Below are 24,133 nucleotides of genomic sequence, written 5' to 3' on the forward strand. Positions count from 1 at the left end.
TTCTACATTAAAAAAACTTTTTTTTATAATTTCTTAGCTGAGCCTTTTGAGAGTCCGAGATAGTGGATTAATGGTGTATTAGGGTAAACGATAAAAGTAGAAAGTCAGAGGAAGATTTTAGGTAGGGCAGAGGTGATCAGGACAAATCATTATGGGGCACTTTCAAAGCAAACCTGGGTGATAAATGATGACAATGTGTAGCTTTCATTATCAGTGACCCCTGTTCAATCAATGCTGGGGGAAAAGAGCCACGGTCGAGAGCATAAGGCTATGAAACAAAGTCGGGTCTTATCATCACTCAAGCTCCACAGCCCCTCCTGACAATCCCAATAATGACCTTTCTGTGGAAAAAAGTTCTTGCAACTTTAATGATTCTGTACATCCTTAAATGTCCTATGCAAACACACTCACCCAGGCTCATTGATGAGATGTGAGCAACCTATGGCCAGATCTGGATCTCTGCCCTCAGGACACAAAGGTACCATCAGACATGCAGTCAAAGCAGGTTCCATGGCAACACATTGCCATGACTACTCTGTGACTGATTGTCTGAACTGGTGGGGGCTGGCCTTGTAGAAATCTTCTACCCAGAGAAGAATATCATTCAAGTTTTCATATCCCTGCCAGTCTGATCAATGGCTTAGCCAACCCCTTATACATTACACATGCAGCATATTAGGAACTGTTTGATTTGGGTTTCAAAGCTTTTTTTTTTAAACAGTCTTTTTCAGGATTCTCTCATTGTCCCAGACCAACCCAAGCTCTGGGCAATTTGCACAGCTCAAGTCATATGGAAAGTTACAAAGGTTAAGAGTAGGGTTGGGACAAGGTTAGTGTACAGTGCCTGTGATATTGAATCAAATTTAACCACATCACTCCAGCTCATTGAAATTTGTACAAATTTTTCATGAGATCAGATTGCCGAGACAGCACAAGTGCTCATAAAGAGATGTCTCTTACACTGCTGCTTGCCTTATAAATGGCCTCTGTGTTGTACTTGGGTGCTTGTGAAATGGGGAATGCTAATCAAGGAGTGGCAAACAGCAGGAGAAAGGGATGAGTGTGAAAGGAGGGGTGGATGCTCAGTCCATCTCATTTGTTTTTAACAGCCTCAGAAAGGCAGCCAATTAAACCAGATTTTGTGAACATTCACATTTTGATGCTAAAATTGGAAATGCACTGTTTGCGGGTGGAAGTACCCAATAACAGTCTCTGTGCTACCAGGGGTGTGCATGATATCAATGTCATTTAGGGCTAGAGTACAGGCATGCCCAAGCCAGATGTGAGATTCTCAATGTGAGGATACACATGGGGGAGGAGATGTGTGGGCTGGTGTGTGGTGGGCAGGTTGATAGATTAAGAGGTGCACCACCCTCCGGAGCAGGTATCATCATTCAGAGTGGCAGCTATTGTGTGAGTGTTATAAGGCTACCTGCGGAGGATTAGTGGTGGTAGCACACCTGTTCTGAGTTCCCATGGCCCATATTACAGGACCAAATTAAAAAGAACAAAATTATGAATTTAGAATAAATGTATGAAATTTATTAAGAAAACCAGTATCACAACAGATCACCCACACAAATGTTTTTATTTTTAATAAAATATAATAGTTGCTAAGACTTTATCTTACTCTACGGTAAATGTCTAAGGGTGTTAGGAGTAAAAAAAGAAAGAGAAAGATAGAACTCTCTCAACCCCTCTCAATTTTTCAGCAGAGCTGTGAAACAGATGCTGGGAGAAGCATTAACAAAGAGAGTGAAGCACTTCTGACCGTGAGACCCTTTGCTTGGCAAGTCCTGAAGGTAATAATGGTTAGCAACCTGAAAAATGTTCTTATCTGAAAAAAGCTCCAGACAGTAATAAATGAAATAATTGTACTAAACACATTAATCCATGTCAGCAGGCCCCGGGGGAGGGTCTGTGTGAGCGTTAGAGGTAGTGAATGGCACTAACCTGCCAACAAAAAGAGTCTCTCTTTTACACACACACACACACACACACACACACTCTCTCTCTCTCTCTCTCTCTCTCTCTCTTTCTCTCTCTCTCTTTCTTTCTCTCCCACTCACACCCACTCACTCTCTCTCTCCTCCGCAAACAGTGTATTTTTTTGGTCTGCCTTTGGGGAGGGACAGCTCGTTATTAATCTTACTGGCTTGCTTAGCTTCAGGCATCACAGCAGGGCAGCATCTGGGAGAGAGAGAAAGAGAGAGAGAGAGAGAAAGAGAGCAAGAGAGAGAGAGGGGGATATATATAGAGAGAAGGTCTATAGATGAGAGTGTCTGAGTCAGGACATGGATAATGCCTCTGCAATTTGTGAATGCATGTGATGCAAACTAAGACAAAGCATGTGTATACGTGTGGTTGGTCACGTTTGTGAGTAAATTACAAAAATGTGTGTGATATCATCACTCAACAAAGTACACACAAAGAGTGATTGAGAAAGAGGCGCAGAGAGAATGACAGCAAGAAAAATCACCCTATAAACTAATTAACTCATTAACTCATGTCACAGAATGCAAAGGCACACTTCAGCTGGCCAGGCATTAATGACAGAAGAAGCAGGGAGGGGACAGGATCACAACAGCAACCACTTTGGTAATCATCAGCAGAAGACAAAATGTGTCCTTCCACAGCATGGCAAGTGTGTCTTGTATCCAGATATTATGAGACTGCATCGATGGCAACTGGATTCTACACAATTTTACTTTGGGGCAGAGTGTAGTGCAGAGGTTTATTGGTTGCAGTGGGTTACTGTGACATTTGTGTACATTATATTTTTTGTGCATGAAATCTCCTGTTCTGACCCTGGACACTGGAAATGGAGATGATTTTAGTAGCTCTGGTATAAAGGAAAATAGGTCTATGTATTTGGTGGGGAACTCAAACTGGAGATCTGTTCAGCAATGATGTGAATGTACCTAAAGCCCGAACCTAGAGAGGCTGAACTTTAGTGTGCAGATCATAAGAGTTGGTCAAATTTAGAACAGTAGACACATAAAATGGGTGGACGGGTGGGATCAGAACTATATTTATAACAACAAACCCAAATTGTATGTTAAATCATGGTGGATTCTGACCACACATAGGCTGTTCTTTGGCTGATGGACTGTGATCGACTTTGGAAGTGCATTTTTCCAAGAACTGAGTATTGTAATAAGGAAAAAAGTGCGCCAAGTTTACAGTGATACGATACGAGTGCAGAGAGAGAGAGAGAGAGTGTGTGTGTGTGTGTGAGAGAGAGAGAGTGAGAGTGTGTGAGAGAGAGTGTGTGAGAGTGAGAGTGTGTGTGTGAGACGTGAGAGAGAGTGAGAGTGTGTGTGTGTGTGTGAGAGAGAGAGAGAGAGAGAGAGAGAGAGAGAGTGTGTGAGAGTGAGAGTGTGTGTGTGAGACAGAGAGTGAGTGTGTGAGAGAGTGAGAGTGTGTGTGTGAGAGAGAGAGAGAGAGAGAGAGAGAGAGAGAGAGGGTGTGTGTGTGAGTGAGTGAGAGAGAGAGTCTGTGTGTGTGTGAGAGAGAGAGAGAGAGAGAGAGAGAGAGTGTGTGAGAGAGTGAGTGTGAGAGAAAGAGAGAGAGTGTGTGTGTGAGAGATAGAGAGAGATTGTGTGTGAGAGAGAGAGAGCGTGTGAGAGAAAAAGAGTGTGTGTGTGAAAGAGAGAGAGAGTGTGTGTGTGTGTGGGTGTGTGAGAGAGAGAGAGAGAGAGAGAGAGAGAGAGAGAGAGAGAGTGAGAGTGTGTGTGAGAGAGAAGTTGTGTGTATGTGTGAGAGAGAGTGAAAGAGAGTGTGTGTGTGTGTGTGTGTGTGTGTGTGCGAGAGAGAGAGTGTGTGTGTGAGAGAGAGAGTGTGTGAGAGAGAGTGTGTGAGAGAAAGAGTGTGTGTGTGTGAGAGAGAAAGAGTGTGTGTGTGTGTGTGAGTGAGAGAGAGAGAGAGAGAGAGAGTGTGTGAGAGAGTGTGTGTGTGTGTGTGTGTGTGTGTGTGAGAGTGAGAGAGTGTGTGTGTGTGTGAGAGAGTGAGAGAGAGTGTGTGTGTGTGAGAGAGAGAGTGAGTGTGTGTGTGTGTGTGAGAGAGAGAGTGAGTGTGTGTGTGTGAGAGAGTGAGTGTGTGTGTGTGTGTGTGTGTGAGAGAGAGAGAGTGTGTGTGTGTGTGTGTGTGTGAGAGAGAGAGAGAGAGTGTGTGTGTGTGTGTGTGTGTGAGAGAGAGTGTGTGTGTGTGAGTGAGAGAGAGAGAGAGAGAGGATAAGAGTTGAATCAAATGTAATATGAAACACCACACACGCGCGATACTGCAAGACACAGGCAAAGGCGGAGAAAATGTGGAGCTAAATATCATATCAAATAATCATGTTTTTAAAAGAAATCATATTAAGGTTGTTAAGAGGTGCGGTACAAAATGTCAGAGCCGTGTTAGTTTCACGTGCTGTCTCCTAGATGCGAAGCGACGAGCAGACAGCGCGCGAGCGCTCGCTCACACACACACACACTTTCTCTCTTTCTCTCACTCACTCAGGGGTATTTCCTTCCACAGAGAACAAGGTAGGGGCGGGCACGAGTCCAAGACGTTTAGCCAATCTCATCATGCGAGGAGGAGCTTATTGATGCGTCTGCAGCCAATAGGAGCGCCTCAACAATCGTACCCCACGTGGGACATAAACGCATTTGAGTCCACTCTAACCAATCATGGATGAACAAAGTGTTAATCTCAACACGGATTGGTCGGCGATTTCTTGTGGTTCTCTATTCATCTTAATGTGCTCGACTTTTAACCCATTCCTCCCTAACATTTGGTTTTTACACTTCTTAAAATATTATGGTCCATACTTTTGCAACGTCTTTGTAATATATTTATTTAACTGCACTTTTATAGTATTATCATATTATCATAATATTATTATGTTAATGCAATTATATCTGTTTAAATCTGACAAATACACATTATTTACATTATATTCTATACATATCTTTATTCTGTTATGTCTATTCTATTCCATTAATATCTAGTCCTTACCATAATATTATAATATTTAACCCTTATTGATTTTATCTTATTTTGTGTCCTCGTCTATTTCTGGTACTTTTCAGTGTTCCTGTGAATAATCCAGTGTTGAATCTAAAATATATTTATTATTTTCCTTTTATACTCATCAACACAAATTCCAAAATAAATCTCTTGCTGAATCTGATGTTCTGTATTGCTTTAATATTACTCTTATTTTCAGACTCTAAATGTAATGTGATCAGACTGGCAATAAATATTTATAAATGTTAATTGCATTTAGATTTACATTCACTTAAAGTCAACCGCAATCCTTGTAAAACACAGAGCTCAGTATTCATGTAAAAAACAGTTATTAAAATAATAAATAAATAGATATATAGAAAAGATATAGATTATATAAAAGAAATACAGAGTATGTGAACGAGTAAATCATGTCAGGCAGTAAACACTTGGACATTACACTAAGCAACATACAGAAAATGTATAATATGAAGAGATAATTAAATTCACATTTTAGCTTAAACACATGGTTTTTCTGAAATGTTTAACTGTTGTGTTGATCTGTTGTAGTGTTTGTTGTTATTGTTAAGCAATAAATAAAATATTGGTCTTGTAATTGATTTAATTTACATTTCCAGCATTTGGCAGACGTCCTTATATCCACTTACTTTATGTCATTTTTATACAACACCTGAGCAATTGAGGGTTAAGGGCCTTGCTCAAGGGCCCAACAGTGACAGCTTGGTGGCCATGGGATTGTACTCACAACCTTCTGATTGGGAGCCCAACACCTTACCCACAAATCTACCACATGCCCACTGAAAGGAACCAATAAACAAATAAAAACAAATAAAATTCTGTAGAAGGGAACATAATTACTTAAGAGTATTGCACTATTATCTTTGTAGCCACGGAAATAGCACAACTGACAAACCAAGCATTAGTCTGTTTTCTTTTTTCTTTTAGGTGTTGATGTATTATCACTCCAACCTGAAAAGCAATAGTGCCACCTTTAGGCCAACTGGAGGCTTGTGAGTGCTGGAGAATTCTCTTGATATTTACCCTCCATAAATATAGAAGAACACCAATTTACCTGCTGCTGGTGTGGATGAGGTCGTGTCATGTCTTTATGGTTCTAACACTATAGTTTTCAGCCCCTTGTAAAAAAATAAAAATAAAAAATAAACACTGTACATACATTTCAACTTCTTATCTTTTCTCATTTCTTCCTGCACAACAAGCAATTTTAAATTGAATCAAATCAAATTCAAATTGTTATCAATAAATGGTTAAGTGCATGGAGTTTATTATGACTCCCTTCACCAAAGAGCACAAAATAAATACTCTCTGGAGTCTGTGTACTCTGTGGGAAGGGAAAAAAAAGCCTTATATCTTGCACTGCCAATTATTTTCATTTCCGTTGCTCCACAAATCATGCAACAGTAATCAGGGTGGTGTGAACTGTAGGTTTGAGTCAGTGCACTGGTCATAGGTGACTGAGCAAACTGGACACTGGCCGTGTGAGCCATCTGCCCTTCTCAGCACTGCCACATCTTAATTGAAACATGTTACTGTCATTCAAGTCAAGGGGGTGGGGTGGCAGAGGATAAAAAAGGCTACACAAATGGATGAGGGTGGAGAATTGATGGAAGGAGAAATGGGATTCAGAATCTTTGGCAGGGAAGGAAAGAAAAATAAAGAGCAGACAGAGTGATGGAAATGAATCTTTGGTTTCTAAAGGCAGGGATCATTGGATGGGGGTTTAGGGGAGGAGGGTGAGAAAAATTGAGGATGGGGCAAGTGGGAGGAGGGGAAGAAAGAAAGAAAGGTTGTCAGAGGGTGGAGAAAAAGATCATGGGTAAAGGGGGATGCAGGAGACAGGAAAATGAAGCAGATGATGAAGAGATGGAATGATGGAGAGATTGACGTAGAGACATGGAGTGAGAGACATATACATGAGTTGGTAGTGTTGAGGATAGTGCATCACTCCCAACAGTGCAGAGAAAGAGCAGCATAGCAGTTAATAGGGTAGAAAAGGCTGGAGGCTGTTAACTCTCTGAAATGTTCATTGTAAACTCCCTTTTTTCTAGCTTCATTCTATTCACTCCTCCACTTCTCTCTCACTTGCTATATGTCTCTCTCTCACTCACTCTCTCTCTCTCTCTCTCTCTCTCTCTCTCTCTCACTCTGTAACAGTCACACTCCCTCCCTGGGCTCTGTGGTAATGATAGCTATTTGAGTGTCATCAGAGGAGCAGGGTAATGGGCTCTAAAGCACCATTTCAGAGTGAACCTGGCAGGACTGGCCTCCCAAAAACATCTGCTTGCCTATCAAGAGCCACTGCTGTTGCAGCCACACCACACATACATACACATCACAACATATGACCACTCTGCACCATGCTGGATCAGGTCTAGGTAATGGGCCATGGCAATGCACTTGGTGCAGAACATCAACAAATAGAACAATGCTGGTAATAATTTAGTTGTACAAGTCTGTTGTGTTGGGGGGAGCATTGGACTGAGAGGTTCACAGCTCCAAGAGCTAATTTTCTCCTCAGGTTGTTGTGTTTGTACTCATAGGAGTAACTAAATATGTTGTATCGTATGAGTGTATTAGTCAGTTTGCTCCAGTTTGCCCGTCTGTATGTTTTTCTATGTATATTATATACGTGACAAAAGCCCTGTATGACATAAACATAACTCATGTTTAAGAGGGAAAATTTAACACACATACACACACACACACACACACACACACACACACACATACATACATCACACACACATACATCACACACACATCACACACATACACACACAAATACATACATCACACACATCACACACACACATACATCACACACACATCACACACATCACACACAAATGCATCACACATCCCACAAACACACACACACACACACACACACACGTGCTGAGTTAAGAATATATTCTTAAATACTTAAAAACCTATACTATATTTTTCATTTTACAAGCTTTTAAGATTTACTTCTGTGATAAAATGTATAAATGTTGCCAAACCTAGAGGCCAAATTAACTCTACTCATCGCTACTCCTAGAACTCTACTGTCCTCTAGTGGTTATACCGAGTATATACTTGAGCTGGGCATTATACCCTGCAGTTACATACATACATACATACATACATACATACATACATAATCATTATAAAACTATAGACTATAGATCTATTTCTCAAATATTTGTCAGTGAGAGTCGACAAAATGTCATGAAAGCATGACACTTTAAGTCAGATAACATCAAATGTTATTTGAAGCCTCACATCAGTGACATTAACTAAGTTCAGAAAAGTAGGCTTTCTCATAATAGTAATAAGTGCTCTAACATAAAGTTTAGGCATTGTGCCTGGTGGTGTGTACAGACTGCGTAATCTGGATTACCGGTCACACTAACCTACTTGTCAAACAAGGTCTGTCAAGTGCACCCTGGTTTAACCCACACAATTAGAGTTAGACACATGAACAAGTCATTAGCACCACAATACACTTCACCATTAAATGCATGTATTAGGTTTTTGGAGGAAATGTATAAGCAAAAAGAGTGGCTTTCCCATAGGATACTGATAGACATTAAACTTGGTTTATATGATTGGAAACCTGAAATTTGCCTGTATGCATATGGTTCAGTCTTATTTATGCAGACAAAAAACAAAAGGTTCTGTAATAGACAAACTAGGGAAGAGAGCCCAGAGTAGAGGGCTGTTAGTGGATTAGAATGAGCTATTAATGTAGTAAGATAATTGAAAGGATGATTTTAAGAAGTTGTTTGTCTTATATACCATATTTTCTCCCCCAAACTAATGTTTTGATTTTAAATAGATGAACAAGAATCTCAGAATTGTCCTATCACATCATGCAATAAATATCATAGCAATTTATTGATTCTTTAAGAGATATAAAAAGTACAAGCATTAAAAATTAAAATTAAACACACATTTCACTTTCTGTATTTTAGTTATTGTTGAATCTCCTTCTGTATAATGGCATAAAAATGTGCACACACATACACATAAAACCCCACTAACCAAGAACCATGGAGCTTGAAATCAGAGAAGGTATGTAACTCTATATCAAGTGTGTTCTGGAAAACTGATCACATACTCTGGCCACCCGGGAGGGCTCTGGTTACCCAGTTTTCTATCCAATCACCATCAGCAAAGGGCTGAAGACTGGGGAACATAATAAAAACACATGAACCACGGATAGGATGGATTACAGAAACCAAAAGTGTCTGTGGAATAAGAATAGCAAGGCGGAAAGAATGGACAAAAAGAAATATTAATAGGGAAAAGATGAAGAGTCAAGGCTGACAGGTAATACACATTATACGAGTGGTTAAATTTGTGCTGAGTTACAACAAAATTGCCTAGTCATCTTCATGAGGTCTGCAAAAAGGAAAGGGACAGAAATTAATCAAGCAGACAGAATAGAAGTCTTGATGTTAAGTATTTACACTGTTCAGAATAGCTCCAGACCATGTGTCTTTAGGATTCAGTAATCCCACGAGTGATTATTGGTAGGACAAACAGGATAAGGTTGGTGAATGCATTGAGAAAGAGTTAGAAAGATGGAGAAAAGGACAGGAAGGGAGTGAGTGAGTCAAGAAGAAAAGGAACTGGTGGGATCAAGGTGACGTCAGCAGCTCACTGGATTGAGGTATTGAGTCCTGCTGATTTTAATCTGAGCTGATTAGGAAACAGAAAAACAGAGCCTTGGTAAGCTCTCTTGGGAAGAGACACAACGGACTTTATGAAATCACCAAAAGAAAACTCAATTGACCAACGAGTAAAAAGGATAAATATATAACTGTTGAAGTTAAAAGAAGTTAAAAAGTACAATAAATTGTTTAGGAGGATTTAGAAGACTTCATGCTAAAGAATTAGTTTTTTTATTGACAAGCTAGTCAGGAAAAGGAGGAAAGGTAACTAGTTTGGAAGTTGGTTTCATCTCTGAATTGTTACTCTGCTTCTTTCACCTGAGTTCTACGCCACAATGCCTATAAATGGCAATAAAGCCCTAAAGCTTCAGTTTGGGCTGATTAATTATGAACATCGCTACCTGACAGCAGAGGCTTTTGGATTCAAAGTGAACGCTTCAGCTCCAAGTCTCAAGAAAAAGCAGATCTGGACACTTGAGCAAGATGAGACTGATGGCCAAGTGGTGTACTTGCAGAGCCACCTGGGCCGCTATCTGGCCTCTGACAAAGATGGCAAGGTGAGTTGTGAAGCTGAGACACAGGAAAATGCATGCAGGTTCATAATTGTGGCACAGTCAGATGGCCGCTGGGCCTTGCAGTCTGAGCCACATCTGCGCTTCTTTGGGGGATCGAAAGACCACCTATCCTGCTTTGCTCAGACCATTGGTGAGCCAGAGCTCTGGACTATGCACCTGGCCCTTCATCCACAAGCCAACTTGTTAAGTGTAGCACGCAAACGTTATGCTCATCTGTCTGCACCTGACAGTGAAATAGCTGTGGACAGCAACATTCCATGGGGTGTTGATGCTCTTCTAACACTGGTTTATGTGGATGGCAAGTACTGCCTAAAGACCAGTGATAGCCGCTTTTTAAGCAATGATGGGAAACTGTTATTTGAAAATAGCAGAGGAACGGTATACACGTTGGAGCTTAAATCTGGCAAATTAGCTTTTAAGGACTGTGAAGGAAAGTACTTGAGCCCAATGGGACCAACAGGTACCCTACGCTCAGGACGCTGCTCCAAACCAGGCAAGGATGAGCTGTTTGACCTAGAAGAGAGTCATCCACAGGTGGTGTTTCAAGCTGCCAATAACAGATTTGTCTCCATTCGACAAGGTAAGTTGTGCTGGCTGTTTTCTTGTTCTAAAAGTATTAGGGATTAGTATTAGGCAACCAAATCTAATGCATTATTTGGATCAGAAGGATATTATATTCTAATCAGCTGCAAATAGATATGTTTTATATTACAAATATATAATTTTTCTTTTTTAAAGCTTGCACAAACAAAATGTCTGAGCTGAATGGTTTGCATCAGGAATGGAATTGGGAAGTTATTTAATGTGAGTGTTTGGTCAGATATGAACCTAGTGAGTGTGAATAAAACTTTTGGGTGTAGTGGGTTAAATTAGGTTACTAGTTTGTTTGTATTTTCAAAATATTGCAAGCAGGTACAAATATGAACGATAAATGTGTGGGTGAGATTTAAAGCAAACTAACCATCAGTGGGTAAAGCTGAGGAACTGTCAAAGACTAACAGACCATGCTGGCAATGCTGGCATTTCGATTTATTTTTATCAATTTATTTTGGTGTTTGTTTCGTAGTGGTAGAGTTCATATATTATAAACCTAATTACAAATATTAATAAGAATATTTGGCGCACTAACCAAGTTTAGATACTGTCATTGTGCAACATTAAATTAAATAGAGTATTCAGGTAATTACATTAAATATAAATATAGTAGTAGGATTATAAATAAAGGTACATGATGATAAAAGTGTGAACTAGTGAACCAGTGTTAACTGACCAACCTACTGTGTAACTGAGAGTAAAGCGCTGCAAAGTGCTTTACAGGAGGTTGTCCTTTAGTTACAACCAGTACAGGAGCCTCAGGTACCATTACTTATTCAAAGTTGGAATTGGTATCCTGAATCTGTTCTTGGAAAGCCTTCCAAGCACACAATAAATTGAATTTTCTTTCATGGCCTTTAGAAGTGAAATTGTATTACTAACATGCTCTCTGAAAGTGCATAATTGATAGACATCTTTGTCTGTGTGTTACCAAAATCATTTTATGATACTCTAATCAGTTTAACAAATTTCCTCACTCTACATGCCGGTTTTTATGAATACTTCATAATGCGTGGGTTTAGAGAACAGAAATGAAGAAAGAATAATACTAAATCTTCATAGCAAGCATTCTTAGAAGAAATATATCACCACATTAGTGCAAGACAAATGTTGCAGTTTCATGAATTGTAATGATATTATAAAGCTGGTGGGGAGAAAAAGCCTTGTGCATGAGCTTGACCTTAGCAATATAATTTACTGCAACTGTCTCTTCAGCTGGGCATTGCTTTATTGTTTGGCCAGATGCTGCTGTTTTATATTCGCTGGCTAAGTAAACTGATAGCAAGCACGCTGCACATTTTTTGGTTTTCCTCTTTGACCAGGCATCTACACTGACTTGTTTGTTGCAGCGATAGTGTAACTTATACTTTGCATGCTGCAATGGTTTCCACTATCTCCAGAATAGTGTTCCTGGTAAGCACTTTGAGCCACCTGCAGTAGATAAATTACTGTAGCAACTCATTGCCTCTGAATATGCATTGTAGGGAACAGAAGCTGATTCCATTCTCTCTAATTCACTCATCTAATAGAGCCTCACAGAGCAATGGCGTCGCCTTTCCTTTTACATCAGCAGTAGGATGATGACCATGGACACAGTAATAGATAAAAACCTGCACATGCAGACACGCACAAAAGATGCAGACACTGGCATACAGACACCCGACAGTGGCAAGGTGCAATAAATAATTGAGTGGACAGGGTCATTTCAATGATGGTGGAGTCAGTTTTCAGAAACACAAGCCTTTCACTGCTTTTCTTTATCTGGGGACCATGCTGTAAGAAAGGGCACAACAGGGAGGCAAATCAGAGAATCCTCAGGGAGAGTTGGTCTTCTAAGCCAACAAGCAAATAAAACAAAAGAGAAGGAAAGGCAATGAAAAGTATGATTGCATATCATACAGAGGCAAGGATGAGAAAACACACCATTAATTTTAGAGGGTAAAGCTGACATGGAAATCATACATGGAGACTTGTCGCTGTGTCTGAGGTTTACTTATAGTTTACAAATTGTAAGCAATTTTTTTTATTCATTTGTCTGTCAATGGCTTCCTCAACCCATCACATTCATGACTGTATTTTTCTTTCTACTAGGATCAGGTGTGATGCTCAAATTACTTTTGCAGAATTAGCTTTAAACCACAGACTATCCTTGTTGACACAATTAGTTCATGATTGGAAATATAAAAAATAAAATTATGGATACGTTATTAAGTGTTGTTACATTAAACTTGTGTATACATATGAACAATCAAATTCATTCATTCATTCATTTTCTACCGCTTATCCAAACTACCTCGGGTCACGGGGAGCCTGTGCCTATCTCAGGCGTCATCGGGCATCAAGGCAGGATACACCCTGGACGGAGTGCCAACCCATCGCAGGGCACACACACACATACAATCTCATTCACTCACACACTCACACACTACGGACAATTTTCCAGAGATGCCAATCAACCTACCATGCATGTCTTTGGACCGGGGGAGGTAACCGGAGTACCCGGAGGAAACCCCCGAGGCACGGGGAGAACATGCAAACTCCACACACACAAGGCGGAGGCGGGAATCGAACCCCCAACCCTGGAGGTGTGAGGCAAACATGCTAACCACTAAGCCACCGTGCCCCCCAACCATCAAATTCTTTTGAGATATTGACAATGAATACAAATCCTATGCTGTGAAAAATGAGGCAGAGATGCATCGCCAAAGTTTAGTTGTTTTGGTAGTAGAAAGGTGAGACAGAGAGAGAGTGAGAGAGAGGGGGAGAGAGAGTGAGAGAGAGGGGGAGAGAGAGAATGGCACACAGCAGATGGAGTAGTTGTAGCTAATGGAAAAGAAGCATCTCTATCCATCTACTGCATATTCATCCCATACAAAAAGCAATTAAGCAAAGTAATTCTGCTAATGGATGCAGCAGTTCATTTCTCCCAGAGAGTCTGTGCATGATGAAGGAAGGCCAAGATGACTTCCGACAAGTCCTCCAATCAGCACTGTGGGTCTGGGGTTCATTAAGCCCTGGGTGCCTCACTCTAGGATGCAATACAAACCCAGATGATCTTGTAATCAATAATGAGGAGTGACACTGGGTGGCTTTTTTTCTCAACCATTTCTCTGATCATTTGGTAGAAATTTACTGGAGACTTGCTAGTATGTGTTGGACTGTAACCAGGATTAGGAGGAAGTGGGTTTGTCTGTGAGGTGACGGGGAGCTTTTTTACTAAAATAAAAAATATGGCACATATTCTAACAGGCAAATCTGTTTTCAATGCCCCTTACTGCATCAGAAAACTGAAAAGCAGATTCATAAGCAGGTCAAGGATGAAACATCCTGGCTGTTTGTAAATATGAACAGAGTTCTTTTATTAATTATGTCATTGTTACATCTTTTTGCACACCCTGTAACATCTGGTATTTTGTTCACACTAGAATAGTGTAGTGGTCAGTGTGGCACTGTTTTGTGCTGTGCCTATTGTCCAGTTAGTTATTATTGTATTTGAGACCACTAACTACTCTAGCGAAGGATGTCTGTCCAGAAAATGGACTCTATTCAGTGGTTGATTCGTTTATACCAAGTATGCTCATTATTTCACTCTCTTCATTTAATCAAGTTGATGTCAGAAAAGATCCACATTTACTATTCTACCTGCCCTAGTTTGCAGAAGGCTCTCTCTGTGTCTCAGTATCTTTGGGTACTGTTACATTCCTCAGAAAAGGGCTAGTAAATTGAGAGGGAGTATTTTGTGATGGGCCTGAGGTCATTCTGAAGCGTGCAGGATTGAGCTTTGTGGTCATCACATTGTGAAGGAAAACTGATCAAACGAGTAGATAAGGGGAGAGTCCAGTCACAGCTGGGCTCTCACTTTCTATCTGATGTGTAAAAGTAAAGCAGAATCAGACATGAAATTGGAAAATGAAGTGTAACGGGACACTGAGATGAAGAGTCTGCAGTGAAATGATCAAAAATATCAAAAAACTTTTCAATCAGATATCATTGAAAGCTGGGCTGTGGTTGAAACAAGCAGTCTATTATAAATATGATAAATAAGCAGTTCATGTTCTCTGTTCTGGCAAAATATAACATAAATCCCAATAAGCTGGGTAACAGCCTGCATGATATAATAATTTGTGTTTTATTGCTATGCAGCAATTATACAGAAAGAAGCATACACACATGCATGAAACATAAACGTAAAATTGTGAATTGTGAAAAGGCATTCCATGGGTGAGCGCTAGATGCCCGCAGGTTGTGATGATAGCCGTGGTTTTTGTCCCAGCATGCCTCAGAAAGCCTGCTGTGCCCCATCAAAACACAAGCATTGCTTGAGCCTCCTTCTTTTCTTTTCTATGCTGCTTGGGAACCTGAGTGTCTGAGCAGAAGGATTGTACATACGCCACTCAAAGCTGCTTATTTGGCCCCATGGTGCAGCTTTGCATTTCTCTACAGACGGCATTATGGGAGCACAGAATGAGACGAGGGGAGGGGTTGGAGAGGGGGAGGATTGAAGAGTGGAGGAGTAAGGTTCAAGATCTGGGCTGTTAAAGGATTAAGGAAATAATCAAGGGATTTTTTAGGATGCATCTACTTTAGGCATGAGCAATTGCAATCTATTTGGGGCATTTTTACCAAAGTCTTTTGTTTACCAGCAGAATAAAAGTAGAAATCCATTGTGCAACAAGGTCTGAAGTCCCTTTTAATGTGTAAAGCTTTTGAAAAAAATCAGGGAACCAAATCAGATGATATGTTATGAATCCCCTAATGGACTATGTGGAATTAATACACTCGCATGTTTGTGTATGACATTGAGTGTGTATATGAGTTTGTATTTCTGGACACTTTGCTTCTGATAAATGAGCTTCTTCTATTGCTTCAAAATAATGTTTTTTTTTTATTCTTGTTGTTATATTAAGTGGTAAACTTGAATGTAGGCCTTTTTGTCCATGAGATTATAAAATATATTTACATTATTCAACTTATACTCTTGAGTGTAATTTTACTATTTTAGCAGGTAATTTTACTCCTTAATAATAGCTATTGTTTGCTAATAGAAAACAAATTAGTAAAATGTCCAGAAGTAGTTTGAATGCATTTTTACGTATTTTGAGAGAAAAATATTCTACTTGATTAGAATAAGGCTAGATGTTTGCACAGGTCATTTCAGACAACACCGCCTCCTTCTGCTATAAATATCTCATGCAGAGCTTGTTTATTAATTGATTGGAAGTTTTTAAAAGTAAAAAAAAAAATTCCCATACTTTTAAAGAGGAATGTAGATTCTTGTGTGTTTTATGTTTTGTTTTATGTTTATGTTATATTTTACAATACTGAGGCTTGCTAATAATAAGCTTCCTCACTTGCACGTCACAAAAGAAAAACTCAACATCACAGCTAAAGAATAAAGGTAAATGGGAGTATATATATATAAATAGTATTTTATACTGTCATTTATATGTTTATTTTAAATTGTCATAGATATGCTAAAATTTAGGATTTTTATCATGGAATTCATTTTTCTGGATTTCTATTTCTATTTATTTTATCACAGATAACATGGCTTAAGATGGTGATAATAAAAACCAACTTTATGGCAGATTAATCTACTTTCTCAGAATTAAACTACAGACGATAGGTCAAGAGCAATGAAAAATCATATTGTAGACAAAAATAAAATGTCATAATTTTTGTGTATTCTCTGTGAAATAGTAGATACATTGATTAAGGCAATGATGTCCCTGTGGATAATAAAAAAATTCAATCAAATGGTAAATTGTCTATCACTTTTTTTTTTGTTTGTTTGTTTTTTTGACAGGGGTGAACATCTCTGCAAATCAGGATGATGAAACAGACATGGAGACTTTCCAAATGGAGATCGATAGAGAAAGCAAAAAGTGCAAGTTCAGGACAAATGAAGGCAACTACTGGACACTTGTAGCTCACGGAGGAATCCAGTCCACAGCCAAAGAAGCGTAAGTCTGACTATTATTATTAAAAACAGCCCTCTTTCACAGACAGGTTCCTGTCAGTCAGTAATGAAGTATAGTTATTACTTATTTATAGCTGTATGAAAATATTATGTTATTTGCATGAGAAGAGTTATACTTTCTTATAGTGCACTATTACTATATGTATCATTTAGAAGCCCCAAAATCTATATTCTTATTAATCAGATTGTGTTGTTAAGTCGATTAGACATGTTTGTTTGGCAGATACTTCACATAAACAGATAAAGTTTGTAATCACTGAAGGAGTCTGCAGTGTCAGCAGTCACTAGTATTCAGTGTAACAGTCAAGAGTATTAATGTTTTATTATATTTTGTGGTACAGGAAAGTCTTTATTAGTGAAGGCTTTGGCAGTTTGTCTGTAATGGTTTTTTTTTCAATTTCAAATCTTTATATGTTTATAATCTTTATTTGTTTATAATATTTATATGTTTCACAAAATTGAACATAGCTATAAACAAATAATTCAGACATTTATTTGACTTATATAATTCTTCAATAATAAAAAAATATGCCACCACAAACACTGGTTATTGTTTGTGTATTTTCTGTGTACGTGGTTTGTCACAAAGCTGTTCCAATAATGGCTCCTAAATGTAAAAATGTTTATTTCTTTCTCTGCCTTTGCAGAAGTGCCAACACCATGTTTGATATTGTGTGGCTTGGACGACGGGTGGCACTACAAGCTAGCAATGGGAAATATGTGTGCACCAAGAAAAATGGACAGCTTGCTGCAGTTAGCGACTCAATAGGTGTGTCCTGGCAAATACCAAAGACATGTTTGTGTTGCTACTAAGTAAATATAATATGTTATTCCCTTAGAACTGAACAAATGAATTTCTTTTAACTTTATTACTCACAGGCAATGATGAACAGTTCATTCTGAAACTGATCAATAGGCCCATCCTAATTCTCCGGGGTGAGAATGGATATGTGTGCCATCACAAAAACTCTAACACACTAGATGCAAACCGCTCGGTTTATGACATCTTCACAGTACAATTCAGTGATGGGGCATACCATGTGAAAGGTGAATGTTTGATTTTTGCCACTACAGTAAAGACAGAATAACTAATTATTGATCTCAAATATCACAAAAACCACAAAATATTTATTAAATTTGAGTATTAATTCATAATAATAATAATAATAATAATATATTGAAAATGCAGGGTTCTGACTTATTTACCAGTGTAATTTTCAGGCAGATTTCAGGTGTGATGTATGTGTATATATATATATCTCTTTCAGGTGCAGGAGAGCGGTTCTGGTATGTGTCCAGCACTGGCATGGTTTGTTCAGATGGAGACACACCTGAAGACTTCTGCTTTGAGTTTTTAGAGCATGGCCGCATTGGAATAAAGGGGACAAATGGCAAGTACCTGCGTGGAGACCAGGGCGGCACACTGAAATGTGATGGAGAAACTGCAGATAGCTCGTCTCTCTGGGAATATTGACACCTAGTGGTCATTTTAAGGACTTTTTCCTCTGTCGTCCATTGTTATTGGTTATTTTGGGGCTCAGGGGACCTGGTATTTTTGAACATGGATTGTTGAAATAATACACACGAGGGCTAAAACAGATGTTTTCTTTGTATATTAGCATATGTCAATACTTTCTCAATAGCTAAATGCTAATCTCCCAGATTCTGAACATGATAGATCAAAAACCAAAGACTTTTAAATTGAAATATTAAGTTTTTAATTTCTGCTTAATATTTCTAAAATATAAAGTATTAAATTGTTTAATGTAGCTTTTATCCTACATTTACATGTCACATGTTGATTTTTAGCACTAATTATTCTTCCCAAATGTTTATACAGTCTTAAAATCTTAAGTCCTATGTTGGTACCTGCCAAAAGGCCTTAACTAATATTGCTATTTTTAATAATTTCCTCCACAGGCTTATTTCTTATTTGTTTTAGTCTTGCCAATCATTCAACAAGTGGTAGTTTATGTACTGGAGGTACAGAGTGCTGTTTTATTATGGCATGTGGCACTCACACAAAAATGGTTTTATTAAAGGGTTTGTCATGTTTGTACTGAAAACACTATGATTAAATTGTTACAGACAAAACTAGGATCAAAACTAGATTTCCTAGCTTGAATTTCGTTAACCATCAGGACTTTTCCCTTCTAACTATATTTAAGATTTCTGTAAATGCATGTCATCTGCTTTTCATTTCTGCCTAGGTAAGAATAAAAAAAAAGTGACTAGAAAATGGATTTCAAAAGTTGTTAGTACTTCATTAGTCAACTGAATTTATCTGTAGATTAATTAAGATAATCTTCATTATCTGAAGATAATGAAGATTAATAAATAATTTAAAAATAATATTTAACCATTACCTGTATTCACGTTTTTCCAACTGAAACTTCTCAGACAAATATTATTTAACCATGTCTCTCTTTAATAATGTTGTTATTGATCATAAGATCATAAATAACCTGTATGATAACCTGTATATTTTTTGTGCTTTTTTTTTATTTTTTGCAAAACAAGAACAATAACAATATACATACAGATGATCACAGTGTGTTCAGCTATTATGTATTACACTCATAATAGCATCAAAGGAAACAACAGAAAGAAATATATATATACCTTACAGAGTGTTACAAAAAGAAAGGGATTATACATCCGTTTCGCTTAAAAAAAACTGTATAATAACAACCTGTACAATAACCTGTACAATAAGAAAACCGAGATCTCCACGTGATGTCACCTGACACGTCACCAGGACGAATTTGCAACAGCTCCACTAGATGTCGCTGTGTCCCGCAGTGTTTCTGCGCATGCGTGTCATGCGTCTCAGCTTAACCAATGAAATCGTGCGCACAAAAATTTAAACCTTACACGTTGACCGTTACACGTGTTTGTGCCTTTCTGCGAAACGTCGTTACGAAGTTACGTCGTAAACATGGACCATATTAACGATGAGCCTACAAAGTCGTATTTTTATGAAAACAGGCTTTTAACTTTCGATGGTTGGCCATTTCAGGAAGACTGCGTTTGTACTCCTGAGAACGTAAGTATACTAATGATGACGTAGATGCTTACTTGTTTATTATAAGATATGATTGCTTAGTGTTTGTTTTTGAGTGAAATTGAAGGTTTAAAGTTGTTCCTGTTGTAGATGGCTAAAGCAGGCTTCATCCATGTGCCCTCTGAGAACTGTCCTGATCTTGCACAGTGTTTCTTCTGTCTTAAAGAGCTGGAAGGCTGGGAACCAGATGATGATCCTGAGTGAGTACAACAACAACACCTTTCACAATGTCCATCACCGCCAGAGAGTTAACTTTATGGTAATAATACTGTATAGGACTTCTGTACAATTATACACACAATGTACATATTGTATTTTTTATACTTCTTATTCTCTACACATATTGTGCCTTACATACATCTGTACTATTTTATTTATGTATCTATATACACCTTGTATGTATGTTTATTCAGCTTGCACATTTTTTTAAATGCCATAACCTTAGAACCTTCTACTTGTTCCTTTACAACATTCTGCACATTTTTTTTTCAATGCTGTAGCCTCAGAACTATTTTCTAGTACTTTTCAAAAACGTCCACACATCTCTGCCCAGCTCTAACCTTTTTTATTCACTGTACATTTGTTTACATATATACCTGTGTGTGTGTGTGTGTGTGTGTATTACATGCTGTACATATTATTATTATTATTATCATTATTATTATTATTTATTTATTTATTTATTTTTTTTATCTGCACTTGTCTATTTGCACAATTGCTACTCTTTGCATTTCTGGTAGATGCCAAACTGCATTTCGTTGCTGTGTACCTGTACTATGCGTCTGTTAATCTGTCTAATAAGCATCATATCTCTGAGTTATTTGCAGAATGTAGTAGAAAGTGACCATGGTGTTTTGTATTGCTGGCCTATTTTTCTTTAATAAAGTAAATATTTTTTTAAACGCCCAGCAAAATAATCATTACACCCTACATCTGGTTTGGCTGGCATTACTAAATATTTAAATTAGTTTAAAGAATTGAAGTAAACACAGACCTGGACGAACAAACTGAGTATTTGAGAATTGAGTAGCTGATTTCTACGGCATGTTAGCAAGTAAAAAAACATGACACAAGTTACATTCAAAATAAACAAATGTATTGGAAGTTCTCACCTCTGCTTCCACGTACTTTCCTGTTTAAAGAGCTTATTTGCATATTACCTCAGTTGCTGATATCAAATTTGTCTGACTAACCTGAGACATGTTTGTGTACATACATTTGATAAAAAAAATTTTTGAAACATAAATAAAGTATGAAATGGATATAGGGGGCATTTTGATAGCAAACCTAATTCATTGCCATCATTCTATGTGTGGTTCCTGCTTTAAATTTGCTGTTGTGCTTGTTTTTGTTTGTTTATATTTAGGAAGGAGCATAAAGCACATTCATCCAGTTGCAATTTCATCACATTGAAGAAGCCTCTGGAAAGTCTAACTGTGGAGGAGTTTCTCAGGCTTCAGAAAGAGAGGCAGAAATTTATTATTGTAAGTATTAAGGTAAACACACCATGCATATTCCTGGAGCAAGAAAAATAGCAGTTTTTGGAAACTAAATGTATCAGTGATTTGAAACTACTCTCTGGTCCTAAAATCAGGCATAGATTCTTTACCCAAGAAAGCAGCTAAGAACTAGAGGATTTTTGTTTTTGTTTTTTAGATGTTCTCTCTTATTGCTTATATTCTCTATACAACACAGCACAGTAAAAATTGGTCATATTTTTAAGTCCACTGCACATTTTTAAGATGTTATGAAAAATGGCTCTTGTATGGGTGAAGATGTGTCCATACAGTTTCATAAGACACACCAGCAAACACTGATCCTGACCATTTTTGGTGTACAAAAATGCAGAAAAACACAAACGATACTCTACACAAACTACTACTAGATTCTCCTGTTAGGGTATTTCATTGTTTTTTCACAATTTTTGTTCACTGTTATGCCCTTACTCTGAAGTGTATAAAGCTATTTTGTTCAATTCTGCAAGTACAGATGGATAATGGAAGTACAGATGGATAATGACCCAAAACATATAGTGAAAGCATTCCGACCAGTTGCAGTGCTTACTGTGAATTACTGTTGCAAGATTTAAAAAAGAAAATCAAGAAAAAGCATGTTTTGATGAGTTTTTCTTTCTTAACATAGAAAAATATGTGTGGCCAGGCCATTGAAAAATTTGAAGAAGCTGTGAAGTTGAAAAGAGGACAGATCATCCAGTCTGCCATGGGTGAAGAATGAGGAGGATACAGACCTTGCTGCTGTTCTTACTTTTCACAATAATCTATTTTTGGATAATCATCTCATTTGGATATGTAAAGTTTGTATATATGTATGTGTATAGTCTGTTTCTATAGACTTTATTTGGACCGGACACTGGAATGTTCAAGTTTGTGAAATTTTCTGCGTCGTTTTTAACTAATGAACCTTCATTTTAAAATCATGGCTGATTTAGTGAGTCTCATTCCATAAGTATAAATAAAGTTTATACTGTGTATAAAATGTGTGCACATTTTATTATCCTGTGACTGTGTTATGGCTGGTCAGTGGTTATAGGGTTATGGTAGACTTTGGGGGGCAAAACCTATGGGAATACCTGAGCTAATATACTAAAACTTTGCTTGCTAACATAGCTTGTTAAATTTGTGTGTTGACTGGTCTTTATAATTCAATGCAGCGGAACCCTTGGGGAGTCTTTTTGCATTACTCCTACTGGTGTGATGTTATTGCACAAACAATTGTTTTTAGTATATATCCTATACCATATACACTGTGTGGACATCTGAAAATCAAAGGCAAATGTAGGCCTTCCATAAATTGTTGCCATAAAGCTGTAAGCACACAATTGTCTACAATATCTTTGTATGCAGTAAAATTACAATTTCACTTCCTTTGTACTAAAGGGTCCCAAATATTTTCCAGCATACCAACAGACATGGTTTGCCAAGGTGTATGCGGAAGAATTAAAATGGGCTTCAGAGGGCCTTAACAACTACACTGCCAAATGCCGACTGAAACCCAGACCTGACATTAGTAACAATCTTGACTAGTGGGAACAAATTAGTGTGGCATGTTCCAAATTATAGTATAAAGCCTGTAAAGAGCAGAGTCTATTCTAATGAAAAGAGAAGACAAACTCTGGCATGTTCATTAAGCACATATGTATGTGATTTTTAATTTCCACATACTTTTGGCCATGTATTGTGTTTTGGAATAAATTGGTCATAGACATAGACATACATTGCATTGCTGAACAGTTTCAGATTTGAAAAATGCAAGAAAAAACAAAAGTATTTACATGGAAGCAGTGCCTGAACAGAGAGATTAGACAGATATTTAGTTTGGTTTGCTCTTAATTGTTAGAGTGATAAGTATCACCATGGTGAGATTCAAAGAGATCTCTGACACCTTCAGAAAGAAGATTGCTGATGCTTATGATTCTGGTAAGGGATATTAAAAGATCTCAAAAGAATTTGTAATCAGCCATTCCACTGTCCAGAAGATCATTTACAAGTGGAGAACATTTAAAACAACTGACAACATGGCCAGGTCAGTTTATTTAAGCATATTCACACCAAGAGCAGAAAAAGATGCTTAAAAAAGATTCCAAAACTCTAACATATCTCATGACCTAAAGCAAGCTCTTGCTACAGATGATGTCAAAGTGCACGAGTCTTCAATCAGAAAGAAACTGCACAACTTTATCATGGGAGGTGTGCAAGGAGGTAAAGTTCGCTGTCTAACAAAAACATGAGGGTAAGACAAAGGTTTGCTAAAGAATACATTGTCAAAGGCCAAGACTTCTGGAATAATGATACGAAAATTTAATTATTTGGAAACCATAACAGAGGGCAAATTGACTTAATAAAGGACTGAATATTTAGTGGGGTGTATATATATATATATATATATATATATATATATATATATATATATACATATATATATATATATGTATATATATATATATATGTATATATATATATATATATATATATATATATATATATATATAAACTTTTATTAAGCCTAAAAATGAAATTAAAATATTCCACTTAAATTACAGAGACAATGCAATAAATGTCTTAAAGCAACTGCTGTTTATTGATTTCACATTTAAGATCTTTCATGTTATATTTGACTGATATATTTGATTTGGTTTATGATACAAAATGTGCATTCACACTGATCATATCAAGATTATATATATAATGCTTCCGGTTAGGAATATCTA

General features: G+C 37.7%; 2 protein-coding genes across 2 annotated transcripts; both read left to right on the forward strand.

The window, feature by feature from the left end:
- Nucleotides 1–9,754: 9,754 nt before the first annotated feature.
- fscn2b (fascin actin-bundling protein 2b, retinal) lies at nucleotides 9,755–19,046 on the forward strand. Its single transcript, XM_060890189.1, has 5 exons — nucleotides 9,755–10,847; nucleotides 16,668–16,824; nucleotides 17,489–17,610; nucleotides 17,721–17,888; nucleotides 18,110–19,046. Exons 1-5 carry the CDS (start codon nucleotides 10,028–10,030, stop codon nucleotides 18,313–18,315), a joined length of 1,473 nt encoding a protein of 490 aa, XP_060746172.1. The 5' UTR covers nucleotides 9,755–10,027; the 3' UTR covers nucleotides 18,316–19,046.
- A 654-nt stretch (nucleotides 19,047–19,700) lies between these two features.
- On the forward strand, nucleotides 19,701–22,411 carry birc5a (baculoviral IAP repeat containing 5a). The gene is made up of 4 exons (XM_060890194.1): nucleotides 19,701–19,887; nucleotides 19,996–20,105; nucleotides 21,272–21,389; nucleotides 22,048–22,411. The coding sequence occupies exons 1-4, from the start codon at nucleotides 19,780–19,782 to the stop codon at nucleotides 22,138–22,140; spliced, it is 429 nt and encodes a 142-aa protein (XP_060746177.1). The 5' UTR covers nucleotides 19,701–19,779; the 3' UTR covers nucleotides 22,141–22,411.
- Nucleotides 22,412–24,133: the final 1,722 nt, after the last annotated feature.

This window comes from Tachysurus vachellii, chromosome 2 (assembly GCF_030014155.1).
Source record: "Tachysurus vachellii isolate PV-2020 chromosome 2, HZAU_Pvac_v1, whole genome shotgun sequence".
Lineage (NCBI taxonomy): Eukaryota > Metazoa > Chordata > Actinopteri > Siluriformes > Bagridae > Tachysurus > Tachysurus vachellii.